This window comes from Oncorhynchus mykiss, chromosome 27, assembly GCF_013265735.2.
Source record: "Oncorhynchus mykiss isolate Arlee chromosome 27, USDA_OmykA_1.1, whole genome shotgun sequence".
Classification (NCBI taxonomy): domain Eukaryota; kingdom Metazoa; phylum Chordata; class Actinopteri; order Salmoniformes; family Salmonidae; genus Oncorhynchus; species Oncorhynchus mykiss.
Window position 1 is genome coordinate 46,327,931 of NC_048591.1, and position 27,367 is coordinate 46,355,297.

At 41.9% G+C, this 27,367-nt stretch overlaps 1 protein-coding gene and 1 long non-coding RNA gene across 2 annotated transcripts in view; both read left to right on the top strand.

Annotated features, from left to right (window-relative positions):
- Positions 1–21,637, top strand: part of LOC110508109 (LHFPL tetraspan subfamily member 6 protein) — a 145,971-nt gene extending 124,334 nt beyond the window's left edge. Inside the window, exons 3-4 of the mRNA XM_036964714.1 lie at positions 14,705–14,803; positions 20,593–21,637. Of these exons, the coding sequence (XP_036820609.1) occupies positions 14,705–14,803; positions 20,593–20,711 (218 nt within the window). The 3' untranslated portion in view covers positions 20,712–21,637. The remainder of the gene's footprint in view (positions 1–14,704; positions 14,804–20,592) is intronic.
- Positions 21,638–24,064: 2,427 nt separating this feature from the next.
- On the top strand, positions 24,065–26,722 carry LOC118944693. The gene is made up of 2 exons (XR_005039992.1): positions 24,065–24,922; positions 25,040–26,722. It is a non-coding gene; the product is annotated as an uncharacterized LOC118944693 (long non-coding RNA).
- Positions 26,723–27,367: the final 645 nt, after the last annotated feature.

Genomic DNA, 27,367 nt, shown 5'->3' on the forward strand with positions numbered 1-27,367 from the left:
GAAATGGCACCCTATTCCATATATGGGTCATTCTACATCTCTGAAATGGCACCCTATTCCCTATATGTGTCAATCTATGTCTCTGAAATGGCACCCTATTCCCTATATGGGTCATTCTACGTCTCTGAAATGGCACCCTATTCCATATATGGGTCATTCTACGTCTCTGAAATGGCACCCTATTCCCTATATGGGTAATTCTACATCTCTGAAATGCACCCTATTCCATATATGGGTCATTCTACATCTCTGAAATGCACCCTATTCCCTATATGGGTAATTCTACATCTCTGAAATGCACCCTATTCCATATATGAGTCATTCTATGTCTCTGAAATGGCACCCTATTCCCTATATGGGTCAATCTATGTCTCTGAAATGGCACCCTATTCCCTATATGGGTCATTCTAAGTCTCTGAAATGGCACCCTATTCCATATATGGGTCATTCTACGTCTCTGAAATGGCACCCTATTCCCTATATGGGTCATTCTACATCTCTGAAATGCACCCTATTCCATATATGGGTCATTCTACATCTCTGAAATGCACCTTATTCCATATGAGTCATTCTATGTCTCTGAAATGGCACCCTATTCCCTATATGAGTCATTATATGTCTCTGAAATGGCACCCTATTCCCTATATGGGTCATTCTATGTCTCTGAAAGGGCACCCTATTCCCTATATGGGTCATTCTACGTCTCTGAAATGGCACCCTATTCCCTATATGGGTCATTCTACGTCTCTGAAATGGCACCCTATTCCATATATGGGTCATTCTATGTCTCTGAAATGGCACCCTATTCCCTATATGGGTCATTCTATGTCTCTGAAATGGCACCCTATTCCCTATATGGGTCATTCTATGTCTCTGAAATGGCACCCTATTCCCTATATGGGTCATTCTATGTCTCTAAAATGGCACGCTATTCCATATATGAGTCATTCTATGTCTCTGAAATGGCACCCTATTCCATGTATGGGTCATTCTATGTCTCTGAAATGTCACCCTATTCCATATATGGGTCATTCTATGTCTCTGAAATGGCACCCTATTCCATATATGGGTCATTCTATGTCTCTGAAATGGCACCCTATTCCCTATATGGGTCATTCTATGTCTCTGAAATGGCACCCTATTCCCTATACGGGTCATTCTATGTCTCTAAAATGGCACGCTATTCCATATATGGGTCATTCTATGTCTCTGAAATGGCACCCTATTCCCTATATGGGTCATTCTATGTCTCTGAAATGGCACCCTATTCCCTATATGGGTCATTCTATGTCTCTGAAAAGTCACCCTATTCCCTATATGGGTCATTCTATGTCTCTGAAATGGCACCCTATTCCCTATATGGGTCATTCTATGTCTCTGAAATGGCACCCTATTCCCTATATGGGTCATTCTATGTCTCTAAAATGGCACGCTATTCCATATATGGGTCATTCTATGTCTCTGAAATGTCACCCTATTCCCTATATGGGTCATTCTACATCTCTGAAATGCACCCTATTCCATATATGAGTAATTCTATGTCTCTGAAATGGCACCCTATTCCCTACATGGGTCATTCTATGTCTCTGAAATGGCACCCTATTCCCTATATGGGTCATTCTATGTCTCTAAAATGGCACGCTATTCCATATATGGGTCATTCTATGTCTCTGAAATGTCACCCTATTCCATATATGAGTCATTCTATGTCTCTGAAATGGCACCCTATTCCATATATGGGTCATTCTATGTCTCTGAAATGTCACCCTATTCCCTATATGGGTCATTCTACATCTCTGAAATGTCACCCTATTCCATATATGAGTCATTCTATGTCTCTGAAATGGCACCCTATTCCATATATGGGTCATTGTATGTCTCTGAAATGTCACCCTATTCCCTATATGGGTCATTCTATGTCTCTGAAATGGCACCCTATTCCCTATATGGGTCATTCTATGTCTCTAAAATGGCACGCTATTCCATATATGGGTCATTCTATGTCTCTGAAATGTCACCCTATTCCATATATGAGTCATTCTATGTCTCTGAAATGGCACCCTATTCCATATATGGGTCATTCTATGTCTCTGAAATGTCACCCTATTCCATATATGGGTCATTCTATGTCTCTGAAATGGCACCCTATTCCCTATATGGGTCATTCTATGTCTCTAAAATGGCACGCTATTCCATATATGGGTCATTCTATGTCTCTGAAATGTCACCCTATTCCCTATATGGGTCATTCTACATCTCTGAATTGCACCCTATTCCATATATGAGTAATTCTATGTCTCTGAAATGGCACCCTATTCCCTATATGGGTCATTCTATGTCTCTGAAATGGCACCCTATTCCCTATATGGGTCATTCTATGTCTCTAAAATGGCACGCTATTCCATATATGGGTCATTCTATGTCTCTGAAATGTCACCCTATTCCATATATGAGTCATTCTATGTCTCTGAAATGGCACCCTATTCCATATATGGGTCATTCTATGTCTCTGAAATGTCACCCTATTCCCTATATGGGTCATTCTACATCTCTGAAATGTCACCCTATTCCATATATGAGTCATTCTATGTCTCTGAAATGGCACCCTATTCCATATATGGGTCATTGTATGTCTCTGAAATGGCACCCTATTCCATATATGGGTCATTCTATGTCTCTGAAATGGCACCCTATTCCCTATATGGGTCATTCTATGTCTCTGAAATGGCACCCTATTCCCTATATGGGTCATTCTATGTCTCTGAAATGGCACCCTATTCCCTATATGGGTCATTCTATGTCTCTAAAATGGCACGCTATTCCATATATGAGTCATTCTATGTCTCTGAAATGGCACCCTATTCCATGTATGGGTCATTCTATGTCTCTGAAATGTCACCCTATTCCATATATGGGTCATTCTATGTCTCTGAAATGGCACCCTATTCCATATATGGGTCATTCTATGTCTCTGAAATGGCACCCTATTCCCTATATGGGTCATTCTATGTCTCTGAAATGGCACCCTATTCCCTATATGGGTCATTCTATGTCTCTAAAATGGCACGCTATTCCATATATGGGTCATTCTATGTCTCTGAAATGGCACCCTATTCCCTATATGGGTCATTCTATGTCTCTGAAATGGCACCCTATTCCCTATATGGGTCATTCTATGTCTCTGAAAAGTCACCCTATTCCCTATATGGGTCATTCTATGTCTCTAAAATGGCACGCTATTCCATATATGGGTCATTCTATGTCTCTGAAATGTCACCCTATTCCCTATATGGGTCATTCTACATCTCTGAAATGCACCCTATTCCATATATGAGTAATTCTATGTCTCTGAAATGGCACCCTATTCCCTATATGGGTCATTCTATGTCTCTAAAATGGCACGCTATTCCATATATGGGTCATTCTATGTCTCTGAAATGGCACCCTATTCCCTATATGGGTCATTCTATGTCTCTGAAATGGCACCCTATTCCCTATATGGGTCATTCTATGTCTCTGAAATGGCACCCTATTCCCTATATGGGTCATTCTATGTCTCTAAAATGGCACGCTATTCCATATATGGGTCATTCTATGTCTCTGAAATGTCACCCTATTCCCTATATGGGTCATTCTACATCTCTGAAATGCACCCTATTCCATATATGAGTAATTCTATGTCTCTGAAATGGCACCCTATTCCCTATATGGGTCATTCTATGTCTCTGAAATGGCACCCTATTCCCTATATGGGTCATTCTATGTCTCTAAAATGGCACGCTATTCCATATATGGGTCATTCTACATCTCTGAAATGCACCCTATTCCATATATGAGTAATTCTATGTCTCTGAAATGGCACCCTATTCCCTATATGGGTCATTCTATGTCTCTGAAATGGCACCCTATTCCCTATATGGGTCATTCTATGTCTCTAAAATGGCACGCTATTCCATATATGGGTCATTCTATGTCTCTGAAATGTCACCCTATTCCATATATGAGTCATTCTATGTCTCTGAAATGGCACCCTATTCCATATATGGGTCATTCTATGTCTCTGAAATGTCACCCTATTCCCTATATGGGTCATTCTACATCTCTGAAATGTCACCCTATTCCATATATGAGTCATTCTATGTCTCTGAAATGGCACCCTATTCCATATATGGGTCATGGTATGTCTCTGAAATGTCACCCTATTCCCTATATGGGTCATTCTATGTCTCTGAAATGGCACCCTATTCCCTATATGGGTCATTCTATGTCTCTAAAATGGCACGCTATTCCATATATGGGTCATTCTATGTCTCTGAAATGTCACCCTATTCCATATATGAGTCATTCTATGTCTCTGAAATGGCACCCTATTCCATATATGGGTCATTCTATGTCTCTGAAATGTCACCCTATTCCATATATGGGTCATTCTATGTCTCTGAAATGGCACCCTATTCCCTATATGGGTCATTCTATGTCTCTAAAATGGCACGCTATTCCATATATGAGTCATTCTATGTCTCTGAAATGTCACCCTATTCCCTATATGGGTCATTCTACATCTCTGAATTGCACCCTATTCCATATATGAGTAATTCTATGTCTCTGAAATGGCACCCTATTCCCTATATGGGTCATTCTATGTCTCTGAAATGGCACCCTATTCCCTATATGGGTCATTCTATGTCTCTAAAATGGCACGCTATTCCATATATGGGTCATTCTATGTCTCTGAAATGTCACCCTATTCCATATATGAGTCATTCTATGTCTCTGAAATGGCACCCTATTCCATATATGGGTCATTCTATGTCTCTGAAATGTCACCCTATTCCCTATATGGGTCATTCTACATCTCTGAAATGTCACCCTATTCCATATATGAGTCATTCTATGTCTCTGAAATGGCACCCTATTCCATATATGGGTCATTGTATGTCTCTGAAATGGCACCCTATTCCATATATGGGTCATTCTATGTCTCTGAAATGGCACCCTATTCCCTATATGGGTCATTCTATGTCTCTGAAATGGCACCCTATTCCCTATATGGGTCATTCTATGTCTCTGAAATGGCACCCTATTCCCTATATGGGTCATTCTATGTCTCTAAAATGGCACGCTATTCCATATATGAGTCATTCTATGTCTCTGAAATGGCACCCTATTCCATGTATGGGTCATTCTATGTCTCTGAAATGTCACCCTATTCCATATATGGGTCATTCTATGTCTCTGAAATGGCACCCTATTCCATATATGGGTCATTCTATGTCTCTGAAATGGCACCCTATTCCCTATATGGGTCATTCTATGTCTCTGAAATGGCACCCTATTCCCTATATGGGTCATTCTATGTCTCTAAAATGGCACGCTATTCCATATATGGGTCATTCTATGTCTCTGAAATGGCACCCTATTCCCTATATGGGTCATTCTATGTCTCTGAAATGGCACCCTATTCCCTATATGGGTCATTCTATGTCTCTGAAAAGTCACCCTATTCCCTATATGGGTCATTCTATGTCTCTGAAATGGCACCCTATTCCCTATATGGGTCATTCTATGTCTCTGAAATGGCACCCTATTCCCTATATGGGTCATTCTATGTCTCTAAAATGGCACGCTATTCCATATATGGGTCATTCTATGTCTCTGAAATGTCACCCTATTCCCTATATGGGTCATTCTACATCTCTGAAATGCACCCTATTCCATATATGAGTAATTCTATGTCTCTGAAATGGCACCCTATTCCCTATATGGGTCATTCTATGTCTCTGAAATGGCACCCTATTCCCTATATGGGTCATTCTATGTCTCTAAAATGGCACGCTATTCCATATATGGGTCATTCTATGTCTCTGAAATGTCACCCTATTCCATATATGAGTCATTCTATGTCTCTGAAATGGCACCCTATTCCATATATGGGTCATTCTATGTCTCTGAAATGTCACCCTATTCCCTATATGGGTCATTCTACATATCTGAAATGTCACCCTATTCCATATATGAGTCATTCTATGTCTCTGAAATGGCACCCTATTCCATATATGGGTCATTGTATGTCTCTGAAATGTCACCCTATTCCCTATATGGGTCATTCTATGTCTCTGAAATGGCACCCTATTCCCTATATGGGTCATTCTATGTCTCTAAAATGGCACGCTATTCCATATATGGGTCATTCTATGTCTCTGAAATGTCACCCTATTCCATATATGAGTCATTCTATGTCTCTGAAATGGCACCCTATTCCATATATGGGTCATTCTATGTCTCTGAAATGTCACCCTATTCCATATATGGGTCATTCTATGTCTCTGAAATGGCACCCTATTCCCTATATGGGTCATTCTATGTCTCTAAAATGGCACGCTATTCCATATATGGGTCATTCTATGTCTCTGAAATGTCACCCTATTCCCTATATGGGTCATTCTACATCTCTGAATTGCACCCTATTCCATATATGAGTAATTCTATGTCTCTGAAATGGCACCCTATTCCCTATATGGGTCATTCTATGTCTCTGAAATGGCACCCTATTCCCTATATGGGTCATTCTATGTCTCTAAAATGGCACGCTATTCCATATATGGGTCATTCTATGTCTCTGAAATGTCACCCTATTCCATATATGAGTCATTCTATGTCTCTGAAATGGCACCCTATTCCATATATGGGTCATTCTATGTCTCTGAAATGTCACCCTATTCCCTATATGGGTCATTCTACATCTCTGAAATGTCACCCTATTCCATATATGAGTCATTCTATGTCTCTGAAATGGCACCCTATTCCATATATGGGTCATTGTATGTCTCTGAAATGTCACCCTATTCCCTATATGGGTCATTCTATGTCTCTGAAATGGCACCCTATTCCCTATATGGGTCATTCTATGTCTCTAAAATGGCACGCTATTCCATATATGGGTCATTCTATGTCTCTGAAATGTCACCCTATTCCATATATGAGTCATTCTATGTCTCTGAAATGGCACCCTATTCCATATATGGGTCATTCTATGTCTCTGAAATGGCACCCTATTCCCTAATATGGGTCATTCTATGTCTCTGAAATGGCACCCTATTCCATATATGGGTCATTCTACGTCTCTGAAATGGCACCCTATTCCCTATATGGGTCATTCTACATCTCTGAAATGCACCCTATTCCATATATGGGTCATTCTACATCTCTGAAATGCACCTTATTCCATATGAGTCATTCTATGTCTCTGAAATGGCACCCTATTCCCTATATGAGTCATTCTATGTCTCTGAAATGGCACCCTATTCCCTATATGGGTCATTCTATGTCTCTGAAAGGGCACCCTATTCCCTATATGGGTCATTCTACGTCTCTGAAATGGCACCCTATTCCCTATATGGGTCATTCTACGTCTCTGAAATGGCACCCTATTCCATATATGGGTCATTCTATGTCTCTGAAATGGCACCCTATTCCCTATATTGGTCATTCTATGTCTCTGAAATGGCACCCTATTCCCTATATGGGTCATTCTATGTCTCTGAAATGGCACCCTATTCCCTATATGGGTCATTCTATGTCTCTAAAATGGCACGCTATTCCATATATGGGTCATTCTATGTCTCTGAAATGGCACCCTATTCCCTATATGGGTCATTCTATGTCTCTGAAATGGCACCCTATTCCCTATATGGGTCATTCTATGTCTCTGAAAAGTCACCCTATTCCCTATATGGGTCATTCTATGTCTCTGAAATGGCACCCTATTCCCTATATGGGTCATTCTATGTCTCTAAAATGGCACGCTATTCCATATATGGGTCATTCTATGTCTCTGAAATGTCACCCTATTCCCTATATGGGTCATTCTACATCTCTGAAATGCACCCTATTCCATATATGAGTAATTCTATGTCTCTGAAATGGCACCCTATTCCCTATATGGGTCATTCTATGTCTCTGAAATGGCACCCTATTCCCTATATGGGTCATTCTATGTTTCTAAAATGGCACGCTATTCCATATATGGGTCATTATATGTCTCTGAAATGTCACCCTATTCCATATATGAGTCATTCTATGTCTCTGAAATGGCACCCTATTCCATATATGGGTCATTCTATGTCTCTGAAATGTCACCCTATTCCCTATATGGGTCATTCTACATCTCTGAAATGTCACCCTATTCCATATATGAGTCATTCTATGTCTCTGAAATGGCACCCTATTCCATATATGGGTCATTGTATGTCTCTGAAATGTCACCCTATTCCCTATATGGGTCATTCTATGTCTCTGAAATGGCACCCTATTCCCTAATATGGGTCATTCTATGTCTCTGAAATGGCACCCTATTCCCTAATATGGGTCATTCTATGTCTCTGAAATGGCACCCTATTCCCTAATATGGGTCATTCTACAGAAGTTGTGAAAATTGGGGGTTGAATTTTTCCCTTCTAAATAGTGTCCTATTTTCCTCCAAAACCTTCAGCACGTGTCTTCCAACATGTCAGGCTGACATATTTACTACTCACACACTTAGTTTGTATTGCATATTTAAAATATTTCCCTGAAAATCCTTACCAAACCCACTAAATGTGTCACGACTGAAACACAGTACGGAAACTGCAATAGAGGGAAAACTAGTGCACACTAGTGATCATTTGATGAACCTTCTAATTCTGTAAAAAAAAAAATATATAAAAAAAATTCTGCATACCAAATTAACAAAATAGTAAAAACAGTATTTTTTTTTATGTGATTTTCAAAAACGTTCAATCTAATTTGGTTTGAGTAAAAAACAACAACGGTAACTAGAAGAAATTAGACAGTCGTGGAGCGATGTAATAGAGTACCATTTTTTTTGGCAAATGTTGCCAGCGAGGAATGGATGTAACTCGTTTTACTGTAGACATTGCCATTGTGGGCTTCCACCACATGAAAGTAGTCACCTGGTTGGGGATTCCTATAGGTTGGCAGTGATCAGCCAATGATCAGACAGCATTGTCTTCTTCAAATTGGGTTGCCTATGGTTCGTAAAACCAAAAGTAATATCCAGGAGCCAAGATTTATACCAAGACATTGGTCCCAAATTCCAAACTCAGACACAGTGAGTTGAGGCCATGACAAGTTAAAGACCGAAGGTATGTGGTCTTCACACCAAGGCCACCTGGTCAAGGGTCCATGGACCCATTTCTTCAATTGTAATAATCTCAAGTAGAGTAAACTACAATAGAGTTAGGTACAGTACAGTAGAATACAGTACAGTAGAGCACAGTACAGTAGAGCACAGTACAGTACAGTAGAGCACAGCACAGTACAGTACAGTAGAGCACAGCACAGTAGAGCACAGTACAGTAGAGCACAGCACAGTAGGGCACAGTACAGTAGAGCACAGTACAATAGAGCACAGCACAGTACAGTAGAGCGCAGCACAGTAGAGCACAGTACAGTAGAGCACAGTACAGTGCAGTAGAGTACAGTACAATAGAGCACAGTACAGTACAGTAGAGCACAGTACAGTAGAGCACAGTACAGTAGAGCACAGTACAGTACAGTTGAGCACAGTACAGTACAGTACAGTACAGTACAGTACAGTACAGTACAGTAGAGCACAGTACAGTAGAGTAGAGCACAGTACAGTACAGTAGAGCACAGTACAGTAGAGCACAGTTGAGTAGAGCACAGTACAGTAGAGCACAGTACAGTACAGTACAGCACAGTACAGTAGAGCACAGTACAGTAGAGCTCAGTACAGTACAGCACAGTACAGTAGAGCACAGTACATTAGAGCACAGTACAGTAGAGCACAGTACAGTACAGTACAGTACAGTGCAGTAGAGCACAGTACATTAGAGCACAGTACAGTAGAGCACAGTGCAGTAGAGCACAGTACAGTACAGTACAGTAGAGCTCAGTACAGTAGAGCACAGTACAGTAGATCCCAGTGCTGTAGAGCACAGTAGAGTACAGTACATTACAGTGCAGTAGAGTACAGTTGAGTAGAGTACAGTAGAGTACAGTAGAGTACAGTACAGTAGAGTTCAGTACAGTAGAGTACAGTAGAGTAGAGTACAGTAGAGTTCAGTACAGTAGAGTACAGTAGAGTAGAGTACAGTAGAGTACAGTACAGTAGAGTACAGTAGAGTACAGTACAGTAGAGTACAGTAGAGTAGAGTACAGTAGAGTTCAGTACAGTAGAGTACAGTAGAGTAGAGTACAGTAGAGTACAGTAGAGTACAGTACAGTAGAGTACAGTAGAGTACAGTACAGTAGTTTGGGCTCTAGGAGGGTTAGAGCCCCCTGTTGGTAATACATCTCAAGACTCTGTGCTATTGTCCACTACCCACATGGTGGTCCTCTGTGGCACTGGCGCTGCCCGTGCTGTCACAGACGCCATAATGGCACCGATACAAAGAGGAGACCTCGATATATCTATGCGGTGTCAATTGTTTCTTGTTTGGACAATATTGATTTAATTTGGACTTTAAAGAATCACTATAGCTAAGTTATCTTTTCATTTCTGAAGATGTTCATCCCCAGCAAACATATATTTTTATTTTTTTGTCCCAAAAACAGTACTTTACATATTTCTTGATATTTTCTATTTTTCGTTAGTGCCATTTGAAGATGTACCAACTTGCTTACACATTTTCTCCTAAATGTTGTCAGACAGACTAGTGGCCGTGGTGGAGAGGGGTACAATCCCATCACCTGGTGATTAGTCACCGTCTACCAGTCCCATAGGATGGACCACAGCTTCTACCAGTCCCATAGGATGGACCACAGCTTCTACCAGTCCCATAGGATGGACCACAGCTTCTACCAGTCCCATAGGATGGACCACAGCTCCTATCAGTCCCATAGGATGGACCACAGCTTCTACCAGTCCCATAGGATGGACCACAGCTTCTACCAGTCCCATAGGATGGACCACAGCTTCTACCAGTCCCATAGGATGGACCACAGCTTCTATCAGTCCCATAGGATGGACCACAGCTTATATCAGTCTCATAGGATGGACCACAGCTTCTATCAGTCCCATAGGATGGGCCACAGCTTCTATCAGTCCCATAGGATGGACCACAGCTTCTACCAGTCCCATAGGATGGACCACAGCTTCTATCAGTCCCATAGGATGGACCACAGCTTCTATCAGTCTCATAGGATGGACCACAGCTTCTACCAGTCCCATAGGATGGACCACAGCTTCTACCAGTCCCATAGGATGGACCACAGCTTCTATCAGTCCCATAGGATGGACCACAGATTCTATCAGTCCCATAGGATGGACCACAGCTTCTATCAGTCCCATAGGATGAACCACAGCTTCTATCAGTCCCATAGGATGAACCACAGCTCCTATCAGTCCCATAGGATGGACCACAGCTTCTACCAGTCCCATAGGATGGACCACAGCTTCTATCAGTCCCATAGGATGGACCACAGCTTCTATCAGTCCCATAGGATGGACCACAGCTTCTACCAGTCCCATAGGATGGACCACAGCGTCTATCAGTCTCATAGGATGGACCACAGCTTCTATCAGTCTCATAGGATGGACCACAGCTTCTACCAGTCCCATAGGATGGACCACAGCTTCTATCAGTCCCATAGGATTGACCACAGCGTCTATCAGTCCCATAGGATGGACCACAGCTTCTATCAGTCCCATAGGATGGACCACAGCTTCTATCAGTCCCATAGGATGGACCACAGCGTCTATCAGTCCCATAGGATGGTCCACAGCTTATATCAGTCTCATAGGATGGACCACAGCTTCTACCAGTCCCATAGGATGGACCACAGGTTCTATCAGTCCCATAGGATGGACCACAGCTTCTACCAGTCCCATAGGATGGACCACAGCGTCTACCAGTCCCATAGGATGGACCACAGATTATATCAGTCCCATAGGATGGACCACAGCTTCTACCAGTCCCATAGGATGGACCACAGCGTCTATCAGTCCCATAGGATGGTCCACAGCTTCTATCAGTCCCATAGGATGGACCACAGCTTCTACCAGTCCCATAGGATGGACCACAGCTTCTATCAGTCCCATAGGATGGACAACAGCTTCTACCAGTCCCATAGGATGGACCACAGCTTCTATCAGTCTCATAGGATGGACCACAGCTTATATCAGTCTCATAGGATGGTCCACAGCTTCTATCAGTCCCATAGGATGGACCACAGCTTCTATCAGTCCCATAGGATGGACCACAGCTTCTATCAGTCCCATAGGATGGACCACAGCTTCTATCAGTCCCATAGGATGGACCACAGCGTCTACCAGTCCCATAGGATGGACCACAGCTTCTATCAGTCCCATAGGATGGACCACAGCTTCTATCAGTCCCATAGGATGGACCACAGCTTCTATCAGTCCCATAGGATTGACCACAGCTTCTATCAGTCTCATAGGATGGACCACAGCTTCTATCAGTCCCATAGGATGGACCACAGCTTCTATCAGTCCCATAGGATGGACCACAGGTTCTGTCTGATGGTGTTGGTTTATTGTAATTGTCTGACGTTCTTAAATGGCGACTGCCTTTAAAATGCAACAAATCCTTTTGATAACGGCCTATGTGGCATTGATATTGTTTTTTTTTAGAAACAGTTATTCTACTGTCAAGATTGAGTGCATAGGATCACGACGGTCTTTAAGTCAGTCTGGTCTAAAATGGAGTTTGGAACAACGGGTGTTCTGATGACCGATGTTTTGTACAACATCCCTGCTTTTTGACCGCGCCGAAAACAACTTCAACGACGGCAGACTCAGACTGAAGTATTTGCCCAACATAGAGCAGCGGAACGATTCGGTTAGAGTCCTCAGGCCAATCTGTATTCAGTATGAGGTATTAAAAATGTAGATGTGTATGTAGATATCTCTCTCATTATCTCTCTCTCTCTCTCTCTCTCTCTCTCTCTATCTCTCGCATTCTCTCTCTCTCTCTCTCTCTCTCTCTCTCTCTCTCGCTCTCTCTCTCTCATATGTAAACTGTGTGTGTGTGTGCGTGACCGTGTGCGTGTGCGTGTGTGTGCGTGTGCGTGCGTGTGTGTGTGTGTGTGTGTCTGTCTGTCTTGGCCAGCTGTGTTAGTTAGCATGTGGTTATCTGTGCTAGATGTAATGAGGCAGCCCTGGCTAGCAGTGGTAATCAGGCTGCCTTCATTTGTTCCCTCGCTCTTCCCTCTCCTCTCCCTACTCCCCCATCCTGCACTTCTAAACCGATAGCTTGGAGAGAGTCAAATTGAAGGGGATTATAAACTAATGTAATGGCAGACCCCAATTCACCAGGCAACCTACAGGGTGATTCTCCGAGACAGGCTCTGGTATCCAGGAAGCAGCATTTCAAGCCGTGGCCTCTTGCTAATATAGGATGCCGTAGCTGGGTCTCTTGCTAATATAGGATGCGGTAGCTGGGTCTCTTGCTAATATAGGAGGGGGTAGCTGAGTCTCTAGCTGATATAGGAGGGGGTAGCTGGGTCTCTAGCTGATATAGGAGGGGGTAGCTGGGTCTCTAGCTAATATAGGAGGGGGTAGCTGGGTCTCTTGCTAATATAGGAGGGGGTAGCTGGGTCTCTAGCTAATATAGGAGGGGGTAGCTGGGTCTCTTGCTAATATAGGAGGGGGTAGCTGGGTCTCTAGCTAATATAGGAGGGGGTAGCTGGGTCTCTTGCTAATATAGGAGGAGGTAGCTGGGTCTCTAGCTGATATAGGAGGGGGTAGCTGGGTCTCTTCGTAATATAGGAGGGGGTAGCTGGGTCTCTAGCTAATATAGGAGGAGGTAGCTGGGTCTCTAGCTAATATAGGAGGGGGTAGCTGGGTCTCTTGCTAATATAGGAGGGGGTGGCTGGGTCTCTAGCTAATATAGGAGGAGGTAGCTGGGTCTCTAGCTAATATAGGAGGAGGTAGCTGGGTCTCTAGCTAATATAGGAGGGGGTAGCTGGGTCTCTTGCTAATATAGGAGGGGGTAGCTGGGTCTCTTGCTAATATAGGAGGAGGTAGCTGGGTCTCTAGCTAATATAGGAGGGGGTAGCTGGGTCTCTAGCTAATATAGGAGGGGGTAGCTGGGTCTCTAGCTAATATAGGAGGAGGTAGCTGGGTCTCTAGCTAATATAGGAGGAGGTAGCTGGGTCTCTAGCTAATATAGGAGGAGGTAGCTGGGTCTCTAGCTAATATAGGAGGGGGTAGCTGGGTCTCTAGCTAATATAGGAGGAGGTAGCTGGGTCTCTAGCTAATATAGGAGGAGGTAGCTGGGTCTCTAGCTAATATAGGAGGGGGTAGCTGGGTCTCTAGCTAATATAGGAGGGGGTAGCTGGGTCTCTAGCTAATATAGGAGGAGGTAGCTGGGTCTCTAGCTAATATAGGAGGGGGTAGCTGTGTCTCTTCCTAATATAGGAGTGGGTAGCTGGATCTCTGGCTGATATACGAGGGGGTACCTGGGCCTCTGGGTGGAAGCCTGGGATCCACTGTATCTATTCTCTAGGTGGATTTTCTCCTGAATTAGTCGAATGATCAGAAGGTCTTTGATAAAGTGCTTGCTCGCATCCGTCTTCCTGTGACTGACCCTGGCCTGTACTCTCTCTGTTGGGTTCCCAACAGTTCTACAGTACTTAAATTGACTGACCTGTTTTCTGTTTTCTCCTCGAAGTTTACTGTAGTGACTAATTCTCTGTGTGTTCTCTGTCTTCCCAGGTCTGCTGATAGGGTCTGGCTGTGCTCTCTACCCGCTGGGCTGGGACAGTGAGGAGGTCCGACAGACCTGCAACAACACCTCCGACCAGTTTGAACTGGGTGAGTTTCGTTCACTCCTTCATCCACGACGTAGATCTGTACAGAGTTTACAACATAGATCTGTACAGAGTTTACAACATAGAACTGTACATAATTCACTCCTCCATCCACAACGTAGATCTGTACAGAGTTTACAACATAGATCTGTACAGAGTTTACAACATAGAACTGTACAGAATTCACTCCTCCATCCACAACATAGATCCGTACAGAGTTCACTCCTCCATACACAATGTTGCACTGTCCAGAGTTTACAACATAGAACTAACTGTACAGAGTTCACTCCTAATGTAACAAAAATTGTGAAGGAACAAAAAATGAAAGGGGTCTGAATACTTTCCCACAATGCACTGCATGTACATTGAACCCTGTCAAAATCATCCGGGAGAAAAAAAAACAAGCAAAAACAAGCAAAACATTTCAAATGTTTCAAACAATCAAATGTTCCCCACAAAAATAATAAACAAACCAAAATGGTAGGACTTTAAACCGGGATTTGGTATTGAAGCTTTTTGGAACCTTTAACACCAAAACAGCCTAAAGATAGGAATTCGTGTGAGTTGTTCTATCAGTGTTGTTGCCGTCTGCATAAATGTTTGTTGTATGAAGATGACTCTGTAGCTGTAGTTGTGTAGAGGGTCATTATATTCTGAGAGTGTTTCTGAGCGTCATTCTTCTCCGTATAGAGACAGATAGTTGTCGGTCCCCAAATCGCACCCTATTCCCTATATAGTGCACAACTTTTGACTAGAGCCACATAGGCACAGTATAGGGAACGGGGTGCCATTTTGGCCACAGTCGGGTGTCCCCTGGGACTACCCAGCATGCACTGGGAGAAGAAAACAGACAGTTTGTCTCAGCACAGATGTCGTGATGTCTCTACAGTCAGCCCTTATCACCCCCACAGGAATTAGTAGGCAACTATGAAGGAGATTTAGAGATAGAGAATAGAATGGGGTTTGTTTTTCCTATAACGTGAGTCTGTTTATACAACTGTTTTGTTATACAATCATTTGGTATAATGATGATCACAGTGTAATCAATGTCCAATATGTTTGTGGTAACTATGGGGTATCTTTATTTTTTTTATTGAACCTTTATTTAACTAGGCAAGTCAGAACAAATTATTTTTTTCAATGACCTCGGAACAGTTAACTGCCTTGTTCAGGAGCAGAAGGACAGATTTCTATGAGGTCTATCGGGATTCCTCATGAAACCATGACAAAATACCATTATTTAGGGATTTTCACAAAATATAATCCTTAAAATGGTCCTTTGGAGGAAGGATTGTTGATATATATTTTACATTTGTATCTAAAATCAGAACTGAGAAAAAACTCAAAGATGGCATATTTATCACATTTTGGTCTTCCCACCTTTAATACTCCATAATGAAACATTACATTAAAGGAGACAGCTACAGATGAAACATTATGGAGTATTAAAGGAGACGCCTACAGATGAAACATTATGTAGTATTAAAGGAGACACCTACAGATGAAACATTATATTAAAGGAGACAGCTACAGATGAAACATTATATTAAAGGAGACAACTACAGATGAAACATTATATTAAAGGAGACACCTACAGATGAAATATTATGGAGTATTAAAGGAGACACCTACAGATGAAATATTATGGAGTATTAAAGGAGACACCTACAGATGAAACATTATATTAAAGGAGACACCTACAGATGAAATATTATGGAGTATTAAAGGAGACACCTACAGATGAAATATTATATTAACCTCTTAGAGCTCTAGGGGCGCTATTTCATTTTTGGATAAAAAACGTTCCCGTTTTAAGCGCGATATTTTGTCACGAAAAGATGCTCGACTATGCATATTCTTGACAGTTTTGGAAAGAAAACACTCTGAAGTTTCAGAATCTGCAAAGATTTTGTCTGTAAGTGCCCCAGAATTCTACAGGCGAAACCAAGATGATGCATCACCCAGGAATTAGCAGAATTTCTGAAGCTCTGTTTTCCATTCTCTCCTTATATGGCTGTGATTGCGCAAGGAATGAGCCTACACTTTCTGTCGTTCGCCCAAGGTCTTAGCAGCATTGTGACGTATTTGTAGGCATATCATTGGAAGATTGGCCATAAGAGACTACATTTTCCAGAGGTCCGCCCGGTGTCCTTTGTCTAAATTTGTGCGTAATCTTCAGGTGCAGGCATTTTCTCCTGGGATTCAGGAGAGAAAGCATGTTTCCAAGAACGATGTATCAATGAAGAGATATGTGAAAAACACCTTGAGGATTGATTCTAAACAACGTTTGCCATGTTTTCAGTCGATATTATGGAGTTAATTTGGAAAAAAGTTTGCGTTTTGAGGACTGAATTTATGGATTTTTTTTGGTAGCCAAATGTGATGTATAAAACGGAGCTATTTCTAATACACAAGGAATCTTTTTGGAAAAACTGAGCATCTGCTATCTAACTGAGAGTATCCTCATTGAAAACATCAGAAGTTCTTCAAAGGTAAATGATTTTATTTGAAGGCTTTTATGTTTTTGTTAATGTTGCGTGCTGGATGCTAACGCTAATGCTAACGCGAAATGCTAACTCTAGCTAGCTACTTTTACACAAATGATTGTTTTCCTATGGTTGAGAAGCATATTTTGAAAATCTGAGATGACAGTGTTGTTTACAAAAGGCTAAGCTTGAGAGATGGCATATTTATTTCATTTCATTTGCGATTTTCATAAATAGTTAACGTTGTGTTATGCTAATGAGCTTGCTGATAGATTTACACAATCCTGGATACAGGGGTTTTTTCATAGCTAAACGTGACGCAGAAAACGGAGCGATTTGTCCTAAACAAATAATCTTTCAGGAAAAACTGAACATTTGCTATCTGAGAGTCTCCTCATTGAAAACATCTGAAGTTCTTCAAAGGTAAATTATTTTTTTGAATGCTTTTCTGTTTTTTTGTGTAAATGTTGCCAGCTGAATGCTAATGCTAAATGCTACGTTAGCCATCAATACTGTTACACAAATGCTTGTTTTGCAATGGTTGAGAAGCATATTTTGAAAATCTGAGATGACAGTGTTGTTAACAAAAGGCTAAGCTTGAGAGCTAGCATATTTATTTCATTTCATTTGCGATTTTCATGAATAGTTAACGTTGCGTTATGGTAATGAGCTTGAGTCTGTATTCACGAACCCGGATCCGGGATGGGGAGATCAGAAAGGTTAAAGGAGACAGCTACAGATGAAACATTATATTAAAGGAGACACCTACAGATGAAATATTATGGAGTATTAAAGGAGACACCTACAGATGAAACATTATATTAAAGGAGACACCTACAGATGAAACATTATATTAAAGGAGACAGCTACAGATGAAACATTATATTAAAGGAGACACCTACAGATGAAATATTATGGAGTATTAAAGGAGACACCTACAGATGAAACATTATGGAGTATTAAAGGAGACACCTACAGATGAAACATTATGGAGTATTAAAGGAGTCACCTACAGATGAAACATTATGGAGTATTAAAGGAGACACCTACAGATTAAACATTATGGAGTATTAAAGGAGACACCTACAGATGAAACATTATATTAAAGGAGACACCTACAGATGAAACATTATATTAAAGGAGACACCTACAGATGAAATATTATGGAGTATTAAAGGAGACACCTACAGATGAAATATTATGGAGTATTAAAGGAGACACCTACAGATGAAACATTATATTAAAGGAGACACCTACAGATGAAACATTATATTAAAGGAGACAGCTACAGATGAAACATTATATTAAAGGAGACACCTACAGATGTGTCACGCCCTGACCTTAGTTATCTTTCTTATCTTTCTTATTTTGGTTAGGTCAGGGTGTGACAAGGGTGGTTTGTTGTGTTTTTGTACTGTCTAGGGTTTTTGTATGTTTATGGGGTTGTTCACTAGTCTAGGTGTTTTGTATGTCTATGGTTGCCTAGATTGGTTCTCAGAGGCAGCAGTTTATCGTTGTCTCTGATTGGGAACCATATTTAGGCAGCCATATTCCATGAGTATTTCGTGGGTGATTGTCTATGTTTAGTTGCCTGTGTCAGCACTCTTATTGTATAGCTTCACGTTCGGTTTGTTGTTTTTGTATAGTTCGTTCAGTGTTCTTCCTTCATTAAAAGAAGATGTATTCAAATCAAGCTGCAAATTGGTCCGATCTCTCTCACTCCTCATCAGAAGAAGAGGATGAACGTGACAAGATTAAACATTATGGAGTGTTAAAGGATAGTGTCTGTTATAGAGAGGCATAATGTCTGTTACAGAGAGGTATAATGTCTGTTATAGAGAGGCATAATGTCTTATAGAGAGGCATAATGTCTGTTATAGAGAGGTATAATGTCTGTTATAGGGAGGCATAATGTCTGTTATAGAGAGGTATAATGTCTGTTATAGAGAGGCATAATGTCGGATGTGAAACGGCTAGCTAGTTAGCGGGAGGCATAATAATGTCTGTTTTAACTTCAGTTTTAACACTGTTTAGTGAATGACAGTCTCTGCAACAATGACCCTATTTCACACAATGCCAAGTAGTCCGAGACCTGTTTCCTCAAAGGAAACATTTGGAAGCTCATATACTAGTGTACGTTTAGCATAGAAGCTAATATGCTAGTGTACATTTAGCATAGAAGCTAAGATGCTAGTGTACGTTTAGCATAGAAGCTAAGATGCTAGTGTACGTTTAGCATAGGAGCTAAGATGCTAGTGTACGTTTAGCATACGAGCTAAGATGCTAGTGTACGTTTAGCATAGGAGCTAAGATGCTAGTGTGTGCTTAAGGCGTCGGCATGCTTCAGTTCGGCTAGGTGAACTGAACGAGTGTCCTTAAAAGACCTTCGCTTGAAAAGCGAGAATAAAGCAGCATCAGTACTGCTTGTTCATTTTGAGATGAAAAAAACTGTACTAAATTAATCTAAGATAACTCTTTGTCATAAATTTTTGGACATAACATGTTTTGCATGAAAACGAGTCATCAATAAAGATTTTATTGAAGAATCCCTACTGTTGACCAATCACTGACGAAGGGGCGTAGACTTCGGCTTGCCTCCAGAAAAAATGATGTGTGCAGGCCCGAACAGCCAAAAATAAAAAACCTTCACCGAAGTACAAAACAAACAAAAACCTCACAAAATGTTGTCATAATATACGCACAAACTTCCTCAAAACTATTTCAACTGGGAGGCATGTGGATGCCTTTAGTGTAGATGCTAAGATGCTAGCGTACGTTTAGCACAGAAGCTAAGATGCTAGCGTACGTTTAGCACAGAAGCTAAGATGCTAGCGTACGTTTAGTATAGAAGCTAAGATGCTAGCGTACGTTTAGCATAGGAGCTAAGATGCTAGCGTACGTTTAGCACAGAAGCTAAGATGCTAGCGTACGTTTAGCACAGAAGCTAAGATGCTAGCGTACGTTTAGCATAGAAGCTAAGATGCTAGCGTACGTTTAGCATAGAAGCTAAGATGCTAGCGTACGTTTAGCATAGAAGCTAAGATGCTAGCGTACGTTTAGCATAGGAGCTAAGATGCTAGCGTACGTTTAGCACAGAAGCTAAGATGCTAGCGTACGTTTAGCACAGAAGCTAAGATGCTAGCGTACGTTTAGCATAGATGCTGTAATTTAGCACATAGGGATATAGGCCCTTAAAACTGAGAATTACACTCCAAAAACATATCAACGTCCACAGACTCTGCTGCCATAGCCCATCATGAATATTTACATTTGTACTGTCAAAATGTATTTTTCTCTCTCTCTCTAGGTTCCTGTGAGATTGGCTGGGCCTACTACTGTACGGGTGCTGGGGCCGCTGCTGCAATGCTGCTGTGTACCTGGATGGCCTGTTTCTCAGGGAAGAAACAGAAGCAGTACCCCTACTAGATGAACCAGTTGGGGGAGGAGGAGGAGAGGAGGGGGTTACCCCTACTAGATGAACCAGTTGAGGGAGGAGAGGAGAGGAGGGGGTAGCCCTACTAGATGAACCAGTTGGGGGAGGAGGAGGAGACGAGGGGGTACCCCTACTAGATGAACCAGTTGAGGGAGGAGAGGAGGAGAGGAGGGGGTACCCCTACTAGTTGAACCAGTTGGGGGAGGAGAGGAGGAGAAGGTGTAGCCCTACTAGATGAACCAGCTGGGGGAGGAGGAGGAGAGGAGGGGGTTCCCCTACTAGATGAACCAGTTGGTGGAGGAGGAGGAGAGGAGGGGGTTCCCCTACTAGATGAACCAGTTGGGGGAGGAGAGGAGAGGAGGGGGTAGCCCTACTAGATGAACCAGCTGGTGGAGGAGGAGAAGGGGTACCCTTTCTAGATGAACTAGCTGGGGGAGGGAGGAGGAGAAGGGATAGCCCTTCTCCTCCTCCTGAGAGCACCCTTATTAGAAGAACATCCCAAATGGCACCCGATTCCCTATAGAGTGTGTTACTTTTGACCAGAGCCCTATGGCCACTGGGGGATAATACTGCACTATAAAGGGAATAGAGTGGCATTTGGAAGGCATCCTAGAGGAGCCACTTGGTGGGAGGAAAGAGAAGAGACAGGCCTACAGACTACTACAGACTACTATAGACTACTACAGGCTACTGCAGGCTACCACAGACTACTACAGGCTACTACAGACTACTACAGACTATTACAGGCTACCACAGACTACTACAGGCTACTACACTACCGGTAGAACATTTTAGAATACCTACTCATTCAAGGGTTTTCTTTATTTTTACTATTTTCTTCATTGTAGAATAATAGTGAAGACATCAAAACTATGAAATAACACATATGGAATCATGTAGTAACCAAAAAAAAGTGTTTAACAAATCACAATATATTTAATATTTGAGATTCTTCAAATAGCCACCCCTTGCCTTAATGACAGCTTTGCACACGCTTGGTATTCTCTCAACCAGCTTCACCTGGAATGCTTTTCTAACAGTCTTGAAGGAGTTCCCACATATGCTGAGCACTTGTTGGCTGATTTTCCTTCACTCTGAGGTCCAACTCATCCCAAACCATCTCAATTTGGTTGAGGTTGAGGAATTGTGGAGGCCAGGTTATCTGATGCAGTACTCCATCACTCTCCTTCTTGGTCAAATAGCCCTTACACAGGCTGGAAGTGTGGAGGGGGTCATTATCCTGTTGAAAAACAACTGATAGTCCCACTAAGCCCAAACCAGATGGGATGGCGTATCGCTGCAGAATGCTGTGGTAGCCATGCTAGTTAAGTGTGCCTTGAATTCTAAATGAATCACAGACAGTGTCACCAGCAAAGCACCATCACACCTCCTCCTCCATGCTTCACAGTGGGAACCACACATGCAGAGATCATCCGTTCACCCACACCGCATCTCACAAAGAAACGGTGGTTGGAAGCAAAAATCTCAAATTTGGACTCATCAGACCAAAGGACAAATTTCCACCGGTCAAATGTTCATTACTTGTGTTTCTTGGCCCAAGCAAGTCTCTTCTTATTATTGGTGTCCTTTAGTAGTGGTTTCTTTGCAGCAATTCGACCATGAAGGCCGGATTCACGCAGTCTCCTCTGAACAGTTGATGTTGAGATGTGTCTGTTACTTGAACTCTGTGAAGCATTTATTTGGGCCGTAATTTCTGAGGCTGGTAACTCTAATGAACTTATCCTCTGCAGCAGAGGTAACTCTGGGTCTTCCTTTCCTGTGGCGGTCCTCATGAGAGACAGGTAACTCTAATGAACGTATCCTCTGCAGCAGAGGTAACTCTGGGTCTTCCTTTCCTGTGGTGGTCCTCATGAGAGCCAGTTTCATCATAGCACTTAATGGTTTTTGCGACTGCACTTAAAGAAACTTTGAAAGTTCTTGAAATGTTCCGTATTGACTCATCTTCATGTCTTAAAACCTCTCTAGGGTATGTGGGACGCTACCATCCCACCTGGCCAACATACGGGGAAATTGCAAAGCGCCAAATTCAAAAACAGAAATACTCATAATAAAAAGTGTTATACATCAGCTTAAATATTAACTTCTTGTTAATCCAACCGTTGTGTCAGATTTCAAATAGGCTTTACAGTGAAAGCATACCATGCGATTATCTGAGGACAGCGCCCAGCACACAAAACATTACAAACAGTTACCAGCCAAGTAGAGAAGTAACAAAAGTCAGAAATAGTGATAAAATGAATCACTTACCTTTGATGATCTTCATATGGTTGCACTCAAAGGACTCCCAGATACACAATAAATGTCTGTTTTGTTCTATAAAGTCCTTCTTTATATCCAAAACCTCAGTTTTGTTGGCGCGTTTTGTTCAGTAATCCATTGGCTCAAAGTCAGTCACAACAAGCAGACGAAAAATCTAAAAAGTATCAGTAAAGTTCATAGAAACATGTCAAATGATGTTGATAATCAATCCTCAGGTTGTTTTTAGTCATAATAATCAATAATATTTAAACCGGACCATAGCTCCGTCAATATAAAAGAAAAACAAGAAAGGCGCGCTCTCGATCGGCTCAGCAGCTCTGGGGACTTCCCAGGGTCCACTCACTCAGAGATGTCTTACTCCCTCATTTTTCAGAATACAAGCCTGAAACCATTTCTAAAGACTGTTGACATCTAGTGGATGCCATAGGAAGTGCAATCTGAGTCCTAAGTCTTTGGATACTGTATAGGCAGTCAATGGAAAACTGAAAACATAAAAAAATCCCACTTCCTGGATGTTTTTCCTCAGGTTTCTGCCTGCCATATCAGTTCTGTTATAATCACAGACATTATTTTAACAGTTTTGGTAACTTTAGAGTGTTTTCTACCCAAATCTACCAATTAGATGCATATCCAAGCTTCTGGACCTGAGTAACAGGCAGTTTACTTTGGGCACGCTTTTCATCCGCATGTCAAAATACTGTCCCCTAGCCCAGAGAGGTTAAAGTAATGATGGAATGGATTTTCTCCTTGCTTATTTGAGCTCTTTCTTGCCAATAATATGGACTTGGTCTTTTATCAAATACGGCTATCTTCTGTATACCAACCCTACCTTGTCACAACACAACTGATTGGCTCAAACGCATCAAGAAGGAAAGAAATTCCACAAATGAACTTTTAAGAAGGCACACCTGTTAATTGAAATGCATTCCAGGTGACTACCTCATGAAGCTGGTTGAGAGAATGCCAATAGTGTGCAAAGCTGTCATCAAGGCAAAGGGTGGCTACTTTGAAGAATCTCAAATATAAAATATATGTTGATATGTTTAACACTGTTTTGGTTACTACATGATTAAATGTGTGTTTTTCATAGTTTTGATGTCTTCTACAATGTAGAAAATAGTAAAAAATTAAGAAAAACCCTTGAATGAGTAGGTGTGTCCAAACTTTTGACCAGTAGTGTACAGGCTACTACAGACTATTGCAGGTTACTACAGGCTACTACAGACTACTACAGGCTACTACAGACTACTACAGGCTACTACAGACTACTACAGGCTACTACAGACTACTACAGGCTACTACAGACTATTGCAGGTTACTACAGACTACTATAGGCTATTACAGGCGATTACAGACTACTACAGGCTACTACAGACTACTACAGGCTACTACAGACTATTGCAGGTTACTACAGACTACTATAGGCTATTACAGGCGATTACAGACTACTACAGGCTACTACAGGATATGACAGGCTACTACAGGCTACTACAGACTATAAAAATACTATTACAGGCTACTACAGACTATTACAGACTACTACAGGCTACTACAGACTACTACAGGCTACTACAAAAACATGCTACTACAAAAACATGCTACTACAGGCTACAGTAGCCTGCAGTAGCTAGTGCTGACAGATAACAGCTACAGGCTACAGTATATATCAATCGAAAGCACACTGAGTGACCTGAAGTGTTCTGCTCTGATCCTGATGGGACCCAGGTCAACCCATGTCATCACACCAGGGCAGAGACAAAGTGACTGCTACAACTGCAGTACAAGACAACGCACGTCTTCAGAAGCTTAGGCATCATTCTTCCTCTTCCTAAATGAACAATGTAACTCCACTTTCATATGCTCTGCGCCACATGGGACAGGTCATCAGACAGACCAAGGCAGAGACTGACTGCTAGGACTACAGGTCATCAGACAGACCAAGGCAGAGACTGACTGCTAGGACTACAGGACATCAGACAGACCAAGGCAGAGACTGACTGCTAGGACAGACCAAGGCAGAGACTGACTGCTAGGACTACAGGACAAGACAGACCAAGGCAGAGACTGACTGCTAGGACTACAGGACAAGACATACCAAGGCAGAGACTGACTGCTAGGACTACAGGACAAGACATACCAAGGCAGAGACTGACTGCTAGGACTACAGGACAAGACAGACCAAGGCAGAGACTGACTGCTAGGACTACAGGACATCAGACAGACCAAGGCAGAGACTGACTGCTAGGACTACAGGACATCAGACAGACCAAGGCAGAGACTGACTGCTAGGACTACAGGACAAGACAAAATGTACAACAGGAAACAAATACCGTCTTAAAAAACAGATCTTATTGTTCTGTTATGACTGCAGTCAGACAAAACTGTTCTTAATTTTCTTCTCTGACTGTCCTTATTCCTCCTCACTGACTGTCCTTATCCCTCCTCTCTGACTGTCCTTATCCTTCCTCTCTGACTGTCCTTATTCCTCCTCCCTGACTGTCCTTATTCCTCCTCTCTGGCTGTCCTTATTCCCTCCTCCCTAACTGTCCTTATTCCTCCTCTCTGACTGTCCTTATTCCTCATCTCTGACTGTCCTTATTCCCTCCTCCCTAACTGTCCTTATTCCTCCTCTCTGACTGTCCTTATTCCCTCCTCCCTAACTGTCCTTATTCCTCCTCTCTGACTGTCCTTATTCCCTCCACCCTAACTGTCCTTATTCCTCCTCCCTGACTGTCCTTATTCCCTACTCCCTAACTGTCCTTATTCCTCCTCTCTGACTGTCCTTATTCCCTCCTCCCTAACTGTCCTTATTCCTCCTCTCTGACTGTCCTTATTCCCTCCTCCCTAACTGTCCTTATTCCTCCTCTCTGACTGTCCTTATTCCCTCCTCCCTAACTGTCCTTATTCCTCCTCTCTGACTGTCCTTATTCCCTCCTCCCTAAATGTCCTTATTCCTCCTCTCTGACTGTCCTTATTCCCTCCACCCTAACTGTCCTTATTCCTCCTCTCTGACTGTCCTTATTCCCTCCTCCCTAACTGTCCTTAATCCTCCTCTCTGACTGTCCTTATTCCCTCCTCCCTAACTGTCCTTATTCCTCCTCTCTGACTGTCCTTATTCCCTCCTCCCTAACTGTCCTTATTCCTCCTCTCTGACTGTCCTTATTCCCTCCTCTCTGACTGTCCTTATTCCCTCCTCCCTAACTGTCCTTATTCCTCCTCTCTGACTGTCCTTATTCCTCCTTCCTGACTGTTCTTCCTATATGCACAATGTATGGACCAATCTCTCTTTGTTTCTCTGTCATGTACCTAACTATCTCTTTTTAAAGAATGCGTTCTTTCTTTCTTTCCCTCCATCTCTTTGGTTGTTGTTGTGGTTTAGTGGTACAATAGTCTAGACCTGTGATTCTTCCATTGGTACTGTGGAGTGTTTCTGTATTTTGTTTTCATTTTTATATTATTTTTTAAATGCAATAATCTCCATGATGTAAAAAACAATCCAACCTAGGCTACTTCTTCCTAAATACAGCCTGCTCAGATCCAAAAACGCCTAATCATTGTTATGGGTTTAACATATTATTTAGATACAGTATATACAATGAGTTGTATGATAATGTACATTTTTATCATATTAGCATATTGGTTTTTTGTATACACATTTCAAGTAAATCCTCGTTGTTATTTCTCACTGTGTGTAAATAAATGTTGTTTATCTAAATATACAGTATTTAATATGTCCATTTATTTTTTTTCACAACAGATTTTGTTGTCAACGTTTCCTGAACTAAAGCAAAGAGCGGTGAATCTATTCACTGGCTTTAAACAGGTATAATTTCTGCTGCCTGTGACTCTCGTGTCTAGGTTGTAGGAACGTCACAATCCTGACTTTAAAGCTGGGGGGGGGGGGGGGTGCAGGGGGCTGAGAAAATGTAACCATTCACACGTTCATCAGCTGAACCGCAGGAAATACTGTATACTGGATATACTCGGTGTACTGGGAGTCATTCTCTGTGTGAGTCCCAAATGACACCCGATATATACAGTGCTCTACTTTTGACCAAGGCTCACATGGTTCTGGTTAAAAGTAGTGTACTATAATAGGGAATAGGGTGCCATTCTAAAGTAGTGTACTATATAGGGAATAGGGTGCCATTCTAAAGTAGTGTACTATATAGGGAATAGGGTGCCATTCTAAAGTAGTGTACTATATAGGGAATAGGGTGCCATTCTAAAGTAGTGTACTATATAGGGAATAGGGTGCCATTCTAAAGTAGTGTACTATATAGGGAATAGGGTGCCATTCTAAAGTAGTGTACTATATAGGGAATAGGGTGCCATTCTAAAGTAGTGTACTATATAGGGAATAGGGTGC